At 48.7% G+C, this 13,725-nt stretch overlaps 1 protein-coding gene across 10 annotated transcripts in view; it reads right to left on the minus strand.

The window, feature by feature from the left end:
- AUH (AU RNA binding methylglutaconyl-CoA hydratase) overlaps positions 1 to 13,725 on the minus strand; it is a 138,264-nt gene that overhangs the window by 73,418 nt on the left and 51,121 nt on the right. For 5 of the 10 annotated variants that reach the window (XM_046021937.1, XM_046021931.1, XM_046021933.1 and 2 more), the window contains 2 exons: positions 5,534 to 5,626; positions 3,900 to 3,956 (listed from right to left, as the gene is read on the minus strand). The exons of 1 other annotated variant lie outside the window; for it this stretch is intronic. In XM_046021937.1, the coding sequence (XP_045877893.1) occupies positions 3,900 to 3,956; positions 5,534 to 5,626 (150 nt within the window). Of the gene's footprint in view, positions 1 to 3,447; positions 3,644 to 3,899; positions 3,957 to 5,533; positions 5,627 to 13,725 lie in introns of all 10 variants that reach the window. 4 more of the 10 variants (XM_046021932.1, XM_046021938.1, XM_046021935.1 and 1 more) reach the window with 2 other exon arrangements.

The following is a 13,725-nucleotide window of genomic DNA, read 5'->3' on the forward strand; positions in this document are numbered from 1 at the left end:
ACCATGGACGCGTCCCCGTCCTGGTGGTGCGTGCATGCCCAAGCCTGGGGCCTGGACGCGCTCCGAGCGGCAGGGAGGGTTCTTGGCACCAACCCCAAGTCCTCCGGTCGAAGCAGCAAGAAGCAAAGAGCAGGGCATGAGGCCGCCTGCCACCGCTTTCTGCACACACTTACAAGAAATTCCCTCAACTGCCACAAGAACTCTAACGCTCTGGACTTGGTTCTGCTTGGTTCTTACAAACGCAGTATAGGGCAGGAAGAGCTGTTTCGGAAAGGGAACCTTCGTTCCCACTGCTGGAACGTTCTCGCCGCTGGGAAGAGCGAGGAGCCGCAGCTGCCTTCGGTAAGGAGAAGACCCGGAGGCCAGAGCAGAGCTGTTAGCCGCACGCAGACCCCCAGTGTAACTCAGGATGCTTTGGGAAGGTCCTTGGGAACAATCTTCATGATTTTCAAATTGGCTAGTGCTTTCAATCATTGACATTGTGTATTTTGGATTTTATAGCATGTGTCTATAATAAAACATATATATTACAAGTAAAAACACGGGGTAGAGTATATGATACTCAGTTACATTTAACTTTTCCAATTACATCTGCTATAACGCTATTTAAAGAAGTTCAATTCAGATTAGTATGTTCTGCACTCCTTTCCATTAACTACTTCCAATAGTCATCACGGAACAATCTCTCGCTTCCTAGACACTAAAATTTAGAATACTCATCTAAGAATGACACTATCGGTGACGGTCCTCTAGTACTCATGTTCACTAGGAACATTACTCTCCCCAAAACAACTGTTTTTCATTTAACTTGTTTTCAGAAAATTTATAAAATATATCTTAAAAAGAACCATATTATCACTTGGGCTCAAGCTCAAGTGGAAAAGGAAGAAAGAAAGAAAGGAAACCTTTAGAAAGCTAAATGCTAGGCTTTGTCAACTGTTTCCCTGTGAGCTGTCATCACAAAAAGGAAGAAGTGATGCCAACAGGACGGCCAGGGCCGCCCAACGGGGAGTGCAGCCTGTCCGAGCAGAGGGGCCCAACTCTACCAGACCGGTAGCACCACGGTTTCCAGTGTACACGCAGCTCAGACCCTGCACCCTGAGGAACTGGCCGCAGTCTTCATAGGACTAGGAAAGCAAAGCGTTTGCTGTTTCCACAATACTGTCGCTCCCGCCCCGATCCCTACCCCAGGGTGGGTCCACAGCTGGTCCCGCGTGAAGCGGATGACCAGCGGAGCTGTGGACGCTGACAAGGGCTCAGGGACAAGGGCCACGCTGCATCTACAACAGGAAGCAAGTTCAGCCTCTGCTTTTAGCTAAGAGGTCCACCAGCGAGGGAGGAAGAAACTAAGTCTACACTGTCTATTCTAAGAAGCTCTTACAGCAGTTCCCTGCCCAAAAGACGACATCTCAGGGATCACAGGAGCCAAGGCAAGTCCGTCAATTTAAAACCAACTTTATGAAAGGGGGGGGGAGTGGTATTTTCATCTACAAGAAAGGGAAGGGGAGAAAGGGATATGATGGAAGTATCTGTGGGCAAAACGCCCACCAGAGGATTTCTCTCCACAGAGATTTCAGAAGCCCCCCTTCAGACAGTACACTAAAGAGACCTTAGAGAAACTACATAGTTAAAAAAAAAAATCAAAACTGGGCCTGACTTAGGGTGTGTGAGTAACCATCACACGAACGTGAACGCAAACGCCTGCGTCTTTCTTCCTCGAAAGGGCACAGGGCTCCCAGAGAACTGGACTCTGTCGACGCAAAGTGCGACACACAGAGAAGCAGGTGCACGAGGGTGAACTTGAAAGTGCCATTAATTAAAGGAGCAACTGAGACACATTCCCTCGATCCTTTATAAGTAGATGGGAAAATGGTAAAGCATTCTGAATTTTATCACAAATTCACTTAATAAAAATTTTAGAAATAATTACAATCCTGAGACTGCACAGTCCAAAATGAATTAAACCTACACGCGGGTTCTAATCAACGGGTCCCTGGCTGAGGAGGACCCTGAGCAACTCCCATACTCTGGACAGAAGACGCTGGTCCCCAGACCCAAAAGGCGGGGGCGGCTCAGGAGCCGAGAGGGAAGGAGCGGGCACCCGCACTCGGGTTTCTGCAGTGCGGCCAGTCAGGCTGCCTCCCTCTAACCAACACACGATGCCCATGCAGCTGTTCTACCTTCTCGGGCTTTTAATACAAAACATTTCATCTTTGAGATAATGACAAATATCCCAAATACCAAGTTCATCTTCCTCCCGCCCTTTATCGCTGCCACCCACTAATTCACTGTCCAGAAAAAAATCACCGAAACGTTAAACACCACTGTACGAGTCTCCAAGGGCTGCTGGAACATATTATCGTAAACTCGCTGGCTTAAGACCACAGAAGTCTCCTCTTAGAGCTGTGCAGGACAGAGTGCAAACTCGAGATGCTGGCAGGGGTGGTTCCTTCCGGAGGCTCTGAGCTTCTGGCGGCCGCCAGCAGTCCTTGGCCTTCTGGGACCTGCAAACGCTTCTCTTCAGTCTGTCTTCACGGGACCTTCTCCTGCTTCCCCTCGTCTCTTCTTGTAAGGACACTATTATCAGATTCGACGTTCATTCAGATAATCCAGAATGAGGTCGTCTCAAGATCCTTCACACTCTATCTGCAAAGACCTTTTTTTCCAAATAACATTACACTCACAGGTTCCAGGCTGACCTATCTCAGGGGGTGGGGGGGGAGAGGCGGTTGTCGCCGTTCTACTACAGTCTCCATCTTTCTAGGGTTAGCTATACCCTAATAACCAATAAATGCTTGCTTCTTAAAAGAATTTCAGAAACATCATATCATCATCCTTTTCCTAAACCTTGCTTTATTTCCAGTGTTAGTTTTCTGATAATTCTTTCCAGTTGGATCCATTTCCACAGAAATCCTCCTCCCAGCATTTCCGTTAGTCGCTGAACAGGACTGGCACGGTCGAACAGGCAGTTATCAAGTGCTTTTACCCACAAGAATAGCGTTTTCACGGACAACTGAAGTAGAAACCTTTCAGTGAGTCTTACACATTGACCTGGGTAGTCACCAATTTAACTGAATTGTGTTTTAGTTTCTCCCTATCCACCCTAATCGGGATAAGCACGTTTCTAATGATAAGGTTAAACACACAATTGTAACCTGCCCAGGTACAAACATACCTAAAATGTTCAAACGCCGCTTTTAATTTTTACAGTTACTGTTTCTTTTACACTGCTACTGTGATTTGATTCACACACGAATAAATCATCAACAGGCACATCTCAAGTGAACCCGACTTTCTGGGAGAACAACTTCATGAAAACCGGAGTAGCTCCAAATTCTCTCATCAGACAAAAGAACAAGTATTTCAGACTTACTGGGTGATACAAGATTTCCTTGTCAGTGTTGGAAAAGTGCTTTCTCAAATGAGTCTTCCCAAGAAGCAGCTCACCTGTCTTTTTTGTAGTGGCAGAAGAAAGACCTCCGCTCCAACTTCAGGCCACCCACTAACCCCAACCTTTGTCCTGCTGCACACAAACGAAAAAGCTGGCATGTAGCCTGGGGAGCCCTGCCCACTCCTCCAGCGCGGTCGGACCGTGTGCAGGCTGCTTTCAAAATATCAGTGCAACGTTTCAAGAAAAATGTGGCTGAAAACAATAATTTGAAAATTAAGAAGTTACACAGAGAAGCACAGGAGACACCACAAAAACAGGGCAGCACCCAACACACCCAGCACCTTCTCAACCACCTAAACGAAAAGAGCACATTTTACAGAAGGACTTTGCTACAAAAGCAAACAATACAGTATTAGTCTCTTTACCCAAAATGCCACCTTTCAACCAACACCCTTTTGCCTTGGGCCCTGTTGCTAAGAATAAATCAATGGGCGCGGACAGTTCATACCTCCACCAGGAATAATCGCCAACTTCGTCTCAACCAAGCCCATTTTCGCGGAGGAAGCTAAGAAAGGAAGGAAGAAAATTAAGTAAAATCCGTATCATCAGATTCAAATATTACAGCTTGACAAAGTTACTAAAATCAGCTAGAAATACTCTGTTGACTAAGTAAACCTGTGTCACAAATCTTTTTAAAAGTCACTTCAGAAGGCATTTGGTTACAGAAATAAGTAAACACTGTAAATGACAGACATCAGGAGATTCCCGAGACATTTCCTCTTCAAAACGGGTCGGCAGCGAATTTATCTTCGGTGCAGAAAGGCCGGGGCTGTAACCGCGTGATCTGACCCAGGCTGCCAAGTCCTGTTTGCAGGCGGAGGCCCCATTATTATTCGGGAGGGGGCGCGAGGCTGTGCCGGGCGAGCGGGGCCTTCAGCTGCCTGAAGAGTCCCGCAAATCAAACAGCTTCGTGTATCCCGCCACATACGGCGGCTTTTCAGGGCCCAATCTCTGGTTCCTTCTGACAAATGGTTTACATTCTGACAGCTGGTCAGGGTTCCTCCTTCTGTGTGTTGTTTTCATGGCTACTTTAAAACCTCTTAATTATTTGTTTATTTGCATATCCAAATGTATCTAGACCACCTCCCATATCCTAATTCCCACAATCTGCACTCTTTTGGAAACCGACTATGGGTACCTCAGCTTTTCCATTTAAAACTCCTGATTTCAGACAAGCACGCAGAGATCTAAAATAAAGGAGAAAGGGGGAAAGAGTCCGCATGGACTGGCAGCTACAATTCCCAAGAAATGGCCAAAGCTATTGAAAACAGAATTACATGGACTCCATTGCTAGCAGGCAGCTGCTTCCGGAGCCATAGTGGGAGCCAGGGGAAGGACAGAGACACACAGCCTGCTGCCTGCTTCACCGGCTCCTCAGGGCCAGGGTCCCTTTATGTCACCCCAGTGTGGCCATATGGTGGCAGTCTGCGGGGCTCTGGCAGAACGGGGGGAGTGTGGGCCGTGGTGCCAGACTGCCTGGGTTCCAGCCCCGGCTCAGCCACTGCTCCGGCCCGTTCCTGCTCCTCTCCGGGCCCCAGCTTCCTCCAGCAGCACGGAGCGCCTATCACAGAGGGCTGCCAGGCCGTGGCATGACGTAATTCACGTCAGGGGCTCGGAGCCAGGCTGGGCACCGGGTCAGCGCTCAGCACAGGCCAGCACTAATTGTTCTCAGTATTATTTTCATCATCGCCTCATCCCACCCACAGGAAACCAAGCAAGAAGCAAGTGAACCTCAGAGAGATTAAGTTATCGTTCCTGTAGCTGACATGACTTAAGTGCCTGTGCAGGGCACAGGCCACGGATCCGCTCACTGGATCCTCGCAGCAGCCCCCGCCGTCTCCCCCATTTCAGAGGAGGAAACTGATCGGAGAAGGACAGGGCCTGCGATGCACATTCAGTTCTGTCTGACCCGATTCCCGTCCTCCTCTCCTCTAGCAGACTGTCTCCCACACTGGGGATCGTCAGCGTTCCGTCATGCCCAGCGGGTGCCTCCTTCTAAACGTTCTACTCAGCACGAGGAAGAGCAGAGCATCGGGAGGCATCTGGAGAGCGAGCACAGGGTCATCTCTGACGGGTCCTCACCTGCCACGCGAATGTCGCACGCCAGAGCCAGCTCGAGGCCACCACCCAAGGCAAGCCCGTCGATCGCCGCGATTGTTGGCACCGGCAGATTAGCTGAAACAGAGCGAGAGTTCATGTTCCTTCGGGAGGTCGTGGCCTTACTAGGTAATTTATCTTAGACTCTTTCTTGTGAATTTATTTTTAAAAGGGATGCTGTATACAGAATTTTGTGGCCCATTTGCCTTAAACAAAACAGTCATTTCCTTTGTTATTATTCTTCAAACATGCGACAACTGTGTAGAGTTCCACCAAATAAACGCGCAAGAACGTCTTTAAGTCTTTCCATATCCCTGAGATACTTCCGTAAATGTTTTCTGCTCAATTAGCACAACCACAGTCCCGACTTCGTGATTTTTTAGAATTTTTATTGTGCTATGTTAGTCACCATTAGTCTGGGATGAAGCGTCACAAGATTCATTGTTTACGTACAACACCCAGCGCTCCATGCAATCCTCAAGCCTAACGTCCTTTATGAGGCGTTTCTGTTTGAAATGACTTCGGTATAACTGCAACGTTCACGATCCTTTATGGGTCACCACAGAACTCGGAACGATGGTCTCACCTGACGAAGTAATACATCTTCCCAGAGCAGACACAAGCCCACTGAGCGCCTGGTGGGGCCCCGCCCACTAGTTCTGCCACTGAGGAAGCAGCGGGACGCGTCCCCGCTAGAGACTGACCAGGCTCTACCCAGCAGCACGGTTCAGAGGGACACGGCTCGGAGAAGGTCCCGAGGACCTTCCCAAAAGCCTGCGGGTAAGGGGTCAGCCACCCAAAGAGCTCAAACCAGACTTTCTTGAGCCCCAAATGTTGTTTTAATGAGATTTTGTAAACTGGAACATACAGACTTCGTTTTTATAGCTGGTTCAAAAGCTGACTGGTTAATTATTATGTGAAGCAGACTTCCTCCTTATTAATTTTATTTCTGACAACGGGAATATGAAGCAAGGCTGGCCAACCTTACTCCAGGACAGGCAGAACATGGCGCCATCTCTTTCTGACTGCCCCGACGACAAATAATAGTCACGCGGCATGAGGTATTGACTAACACTCCGGGGTAATCATATCGTAATATACAAATACAGCAAATCAACATGTTATATACCTCAAACTTACACAATGTTAGATGACAATTACAGCTCAATTTGTGGAAAAATAAACAAAACTGAAGGAAGGAAGGAAGGAAGGAAATAGATGATACCATCCCTAAAAATCTCTTTCTTCCAAAGGTATTCTGAAATATGAAATCCCAGTCAGAGAGGTGCATTCTTGGACTTTTAAAACATACAAATTTGCTGACGTACACTGAGTTTCATTCACACATGAGAAATTATCAGACTTATTTTACGAGCAAAGTCGGAAACGCCGGCACGCAGCACAGACACTCACTGCCCATGAAGACAAAAGCCCTCCCTCCCGGAGAGCAGGGATGGGCACGGCCGCCGGGCAGGTGCACCCCAGCTGTCGGGCCGCCTGGACATCCAGGGAAGGGGAGGGCTCGAGGGTCCAGGCCAGACTCGAAGGCCCACCCCGGGCACACGTGAGAGCACACTTGGTGAGCAAGCCGACAGCTGTGTCAGGGTCTACCGTCAGAAATAAATTTAATGCAAAAATAGTGTCTGGTAATGTGTATCTGACCCCCCCCCCCAAAAAAGGAAAGAAAGATCAATAAGGAAATTTAAGGGCAAGTCCCTCTGAGCAGCTTCCAAGACCATCTCAAACCAGGACAAGTCAAGTGGAGTGACTCTGCGACCCAACTCTCACGCCTTCCTTTCCAAGATCCTGGCGACAGAAAGGATCGTGACTTCTGGACCCCTCCGGTCTCCTGTCTCCGCAGTCTCGTGTCGCTCCCATTGAACCCACCCCAAAGCTTCCTTCTGGCTCCTGGTGAGGACAAGAGGACAAGCTTTCCGAGGGAGGACAGTAACAGAGGACCGCCCCGGCCGCTACACCCGCTGCAGCGCCCTGTCCGTCCCGGGCTGCTCTGGCCCTGCTTCCAGGGACACCAGGCGGCGGTCCGTAACCAGTGGCCCCCATCTGGTGCCTATGCAACTTGCTGCCGCTGATGACCAAACACTAGTGCCGCACACGCCTCCATGAGTTCCTCTCTCCGTCTGCCTGGCGAACCCCTCTGTCAACTTCCCTGTCTCTCTTCCCACTTCCCGTTCTTTCTCAGCCTTCTTCCTCTCCCCACAGACACTCCGCACAGGAGGTCTCATTCCCACCCAGAACCTCGACCACACAATACCAGGGACATCCAAATCCCTACCTCCGACCCAAACGTCCCTGTCAGCCGCACCGCCCTGGCCGCCTGCCCACGGGCACATCTGCACGACCTGCATTAACATGCTTCAGCGCAAACCAGTGCTCTTCTCGCCAGCCCTCCTTCTAGATTCTGCTTCACACCAGGAGTGTCTCCGTCCCCCAAGTTATCCAGGACAGATGCCCAGAGTCGCCCCAGAGGTCCTCCTCCCCACAGCTCACAAAGCAGCAAGCCCCCTCCCTGTCCTACAGTCGGTTCTGGGTCCCCTCATCCCTCGGCAGCAGGAAGTCCCTGCCAGAGCTTCCCCTGCAACTGGCCCTTCCAACGCGCCTTCCATAGCTCCTGGGTCTAATCTTTCTAAAACGCAACTGCGGTCATGCTATTTCCCCCGGTTAAAACTGTACAGTGATCTATTCCACACGCGGGATAAAATGGAGAAAACAATGAACATGGCACAGGCAGCGGCCGATAAACTGGGCTCTGTCCACCCGCCCGACCTCTTCTCCAACCTCAGGCCTGCACTGTATGTTCCGGAAGCGCTTCCCATCCAGGCCCGCGGACAAGCTGCCCACTGCCTGACGTGCCCAGCTAGCACCTAAGGGTGTCCCAAGCACTGATCCGGGGTCCCTGCCTTCGCATCTCCGCGGCACTCAGCACTCCGTCCACGCTCTCCCGGCGCAGCGCCTATCGCCGCACACCCACGCTGCAACAGAGATGAACACCACATGCGCGCGGGTCAGTAACACCCTTCTTCCTACCTGGGACTGCTTTCCTGTCCCTGTGACATTAAACCTCCTGTTCTCCCTGCTTTTCTTTTCATCACGAACGTCTTTTACTTAGTACTTTAAAGAAATGACATGAATATACACAGAACAATGCAGCTATGGAAAAGACAGAGCGTAAAGGGTTCCGGAGCATGGAGAGAGCAGTAGAGGACGGGCGTGTTCTCTCTGCCCGCCCTGTGAAAATGCCTAGCGCACTCCCCTGCGGGACGTGGGCTCTTCCGAGAGCAGAACCACAAAGAGGAGTGTAAAGGCCTCTGAAGTCAAACCCGGGCCTGAAGCATACGCACTCCTGAGTTTTAGCTTCTGAAAATGCCAAGTCCCAGCTGACGGGGTGGCCTCCCGCGCAAACAGGAACAAATGCATCTCCTTCCCATCAAACTGTGAACTGAACATGGAGACGAAGTTAGGGCTCCAAGGAGTGAGCTGACTGTAAATTACAAGAGAAACATTCCACAAGCTCATGAGCCCCGAAGTATCCCAGTAAGCGTACGACAAGGTTACGACCCGCACCCATCTATAACGTCCGTGTCACTATCAGGGGACGGATGCCCCAAAAACACCTGGCAAGGCTTAGCTTTACAATTCTGTTAGTTAATGTTATCACATAAATATCATACTTAAAAGTCACATTAGCCAACAGAAAGTTTATTTTTTTTTAGCCATTATTTTTAGAAGTATATAAAATGTCATTAAAAGGAAAAAAGAGGTACTACACATTAAAAACACAAAAGGGATGCCTGGGTGGCTCCGATGGCGGGGCATCTGCCTTTGGCTTGGATGGAGATCCCCGGGTCCTGGGATCCAGTCCCACATCAGGCTCCCTGCTGGGTGGGGAGTCTGCTTCTCCTTCTGCCTGCTGCTCCCTCTGCTTGTGCTCTTTTTCTCCCTCTCTCTCTAACCAATAAATAAAAATCTTTTTTAAAACATTAAAAAATTTAAAAAACACACACAAATAAAATGGACTAGTAAATATACGCTCCTTTGATTGTAAGAGGTGCTATAAACAAACATTATGTTGATAAAATGAAATGATGGGCGAGAGGGCATTCAGGTTCCGCCGGACTGGAGTAACAAGGTAGGAACTAAGGAGAAATAAGCAAACGCAAACCTGCTGATCTGGGGGGTGGGGGTGGGGAGGTGAGGAGAGGACTTGTCTCCGCAATCCTGACGGGCAAGAAGCAGCACTTTCCCCCTACATGCTTATCTTCTTTGGAAATAATGACAATTATTCTTAAATTTGATAGTTAAAAACTGAAGACATTTTCTCAAGGGGCTGAAAGTTCGTTAACATTACATTTTATGTGAAGTATCTAAAACAAAATGACCAGAAGTGTGGGGTCCTTACACAAAACAAGAACAAGGAAAATAGGGTATTAACACTCTCAAATTATTAGAAAGGTAGATTATTTGCACCTTTCGAATGCTAATTAACATAAATTAGCATTATATAAAGCGGTCTATAAAATTTTTTCCTACTAAAAAATTATTTAAGAACAGCTCAAATAGCATTCAATGAGTAATTAAATTTCAACCATTTTACAATATTATAAATTCTGAAGTTCTAGTGAGTCAACTGTATACTTCAATTAAAAACTTTTTAAATTTGTTTTTGAGTCTTAAATTTTATGCAATCTTAATCTTTCCCTGAAAGATGTCTCTCTTAGCAAATTTTCTTCGGGAAAAGATGAGCCATCTCAAAGCACATGCTAGTTTCACAGTTATCTCATATGCTGGTTTTTACATCCCGTATTTTTTCTGCTTGGTAGCACCTGATCATGTCCGCGGACGGCATACACACCCAGAAGGGCCGACTGCCCGTCCCCGAGAGCTGGGAGGCAGCACAGCGGCAGCTGTGGAAGAGCGCAGCTGGATGACCACGGAGCCGCCGGGAGCACCAGTTACCCCAGCAGCACAAGAAGAAATTATGACTCGGCGTGTTACGCAACCAACAGGATCAGATGCTATTTTGAGTTTAGTACCAGGAAATGGGCCAGGTATGACAAAGAAGATAATAACCCTTTGAAATGCTCCTAAAAATATAATTAAAAGCGAACACTTAAAGTCCTGCTATGCCCACCGCAGTGTCTGCAGGAGGACCCATGCCGGAGTCAGACCAGGAGTGGGGGGAGTGGCAGGCCGGCTTCCAGCTCCAGGAAAGAAACTGTAAGTAACAGAGGCTTTCAGATGTTTCCAGAAAAAGAGAGACTCAATTGCTAAGGGAAAACATTAGTGTCAGCTGTGATTTTTAGAAATGGCTTTGACTGAAGAATCGTGTTCTTATACCAAATGGAAACATTTCAAAAGAAATGCTCACATAGCATACTGGAAGTCCGACTTTATTGGTATCACTCAAAAAGAACAGAAATAAAATCCAGGTTAACTGAAAATTACAATAAATCCCTAATTATCACGAATTCCAACTCCAACCTTCACCTTCACGTGTCCTCTCCCATTCCCATCACCAGTTTCAGAGGAAGCACAGAAACAAAATACAACCACTCCCGGCCCAAGCATGCAGGGGCTGCGCTTCTGGAGCCCAGCCAGGACCGCTGAGCAAGAAGGAACCAACCCGGACGCCCACACACACTCGCCCCGCATCACAGTTGGGCTCGAGACCTGTCAACGGGAGCCACTGTTCCCAGGAGCCAGGGGGCCAGCACTGTGCAATCTGAGAAAAGATGCTTGGTTTTCCTGGCCCTACCTCTTCTCCACCTGTCTTAATTTTCCGTACGGCTGTCTGTGGATTTAGCACACAGAGAAAGCGCTTACAAGGTGGGTTCACTGTGCTAAGCACCGAACGAACATCACGTGACCCTCCTCCCAGCATTGTGACCTCAGCAGTACCCCGACCATCCCTGCTGATGGGGACAGAGGGCAAAGGAGCTGCCATCGCTTGCCCGCTGCAGCCGCGACGGGAGTCCCTCTGGCCCGACGGCCCATCAGCAGCTCTCACAGCCTCGACCCAGAGCCCGTGACCCAGGCCTCAGCTCCGCAAGACAGCAGTGCAGCCTGCCTCGGGACCAGCACAGTGGCTCTGAGCTCTGCTGTCCATTGACTGGAACAGATTTCTGACTTGAGGCCTCCCTGCAAACCTCCAACCCAGACTGTCCCCAGTGCATGACGACAGGTTCGCGGAGGAGGGCCAACACCAGAGCATCCCTTTCCAAAACTTGCAAAACAAACAGGGAAACACAGAGAAGGGGAAGCAAGGTTAGCCGCCCCCACTCCAGCCTTGTCTGGGAGAATATGCTAAACAGAACTGAGTGAACTTGCACTGCCAACTGCCGCCCCAGTGTTCAGACAGCGAATGAGCGAGCGAATGAAAGAGACTGCGAGCGAGCTCTTGGAACGTCAAATGCTGACTGACAGGACACACGCAGTTCTCTTCATTTCCGATGAAAACCTGATACCAGATGTAGTCTATTACCTGGTAGGAAAAAACACACCATTCCGGTCTGGCTCCAAGAGCTCCGGGCTCTGTACCCTTGTGCAAAGCACGGTCTATGGCCCAGCAGCAGGGGCACCACCTGGAGCCTGTTGAAACGCACAGCCCCAGCCCCACACCGGGAGCTGCACTTAAACAAGATCGCGGGGGAAGCGCTGGACACCCAGATATCCACGGGAACCTGACCGCCTCACCATCCTGCAGAGAGAGGAAGCGGAGAGAGCCCTAAATCTTTCGGTCAGACTCAAATGCAAACGCGGAAAGACCGCCGCACGACTGTCTGCGGCAGCTCTACGTACCACCTCCGTAGGACGGACGCTACTCGCGGTAAGAAGGAACCAGCTACTGACCCACCCGCGCCAAACATCAAGTGATGGAAAGCAGCTCAGCAGTTATCTGAGGCCAGGTAAGGAATGGGAAGGGGCGGGGGAAGGGATCCCTGCGTGCCGTGAAGAAACTTCTGGGGGCGATGGGCATGTTCGCCGTCTTGGTGGGGGTGATGCTTCCAGACGTCAAATCAACACCCAGTCCATGCTGACACATTCAGCTTCCTGGATGCCACTCACACTGTCTCCTCCTAGAGCTTCTGTGACTGGAATAACATGAAAGTGATGAATCCAAGAGGGTAAAGTAGACTACTTCTGGGTCTTTTATAAACAGGGCTCAACTAAATCGATAATCTATGCTTATTTTTATAGATATAATTTAAAATCATGTAACAGGTATAAATCAATTTAAAATGATAAATAGCACTAAGAAAAAAAGGTGAGAAAAGTAAAAGGGAACGATTTGGTTTCTTCAAACTGAAATATATCTGGCATATAGTATTATATAAGCATCAGGTGTAAAACGCAGTAATTCAACAATTCTGTAAATAACTCGGTGTCCGCTCACCACCGTAAGTCTGGTGACCACCCGTCACCATACGACGTCGTTACATTATCGCGGACTCCGTACGCTGTGCCGCGTGTCTCCACGACGTACTGATTTTATACCTACAACTCTGCACCTTAATCCCTGCATCTATCTTATGCATTCCCTCCACCCTCGGACAATCCCAGTTTGCTCCCCGTATTTAAGCATCTGGTTTTTCGTTCGTTCATTTTTTTAGATTGCACACGATATAAGTGAAATCACATGACAGTCGTCTTTCTCTGTCTGACTTATTTCACGCAGTATAACACCCTCTAGGTCCGTCCACGTTGTCGCCAATGGGAAGATCTCATTGTTTTCTATGGCCGAGTAATATTTCACTCTGTGTGTGTGTGTGTGTGTGTGTGTGTGTGTGTGTGTGTGTGTGTGTGTGTACACACTACATCTTCTTTATTCATCCATCTATCAATGGACAATCAGGTTGTTTCCATATCTTGACTACTGTGAATAATGCTACAACAGGCAGGGCTGCAGATATCTTTGCAAATTAGTGTTTTTGTTTTCTTTGGGTAAATCCCCAGTATTTACTGGATCATATGGTAACTCTATTTTCAGTTTTTTGAGGAACTGCCATACTATTTCCCATACTGGCTGCACTAATTTATACTCCCACCAGCAGCAAACAAGGGTTTCTCTTTCGCCCCATATTTACCAAAACTGTTACTTCTTATCTCTGATACTAGCCATTCTGATAGGTATGCAGGGATATCTCATTGTGGTTTCGATT

Source organism: Meles meles, chromosome 11 (assembly GCF_922984935.1).
Source record: "Meles meles chromosome 11, mMelMel3.1 paternal haplotype, whole genome shotgun sequence".
NCBI lineage: Eukaryota > Metazoa > Chordata > Mammalia > Carnivora > Mustelidae > Meles > Meles meles.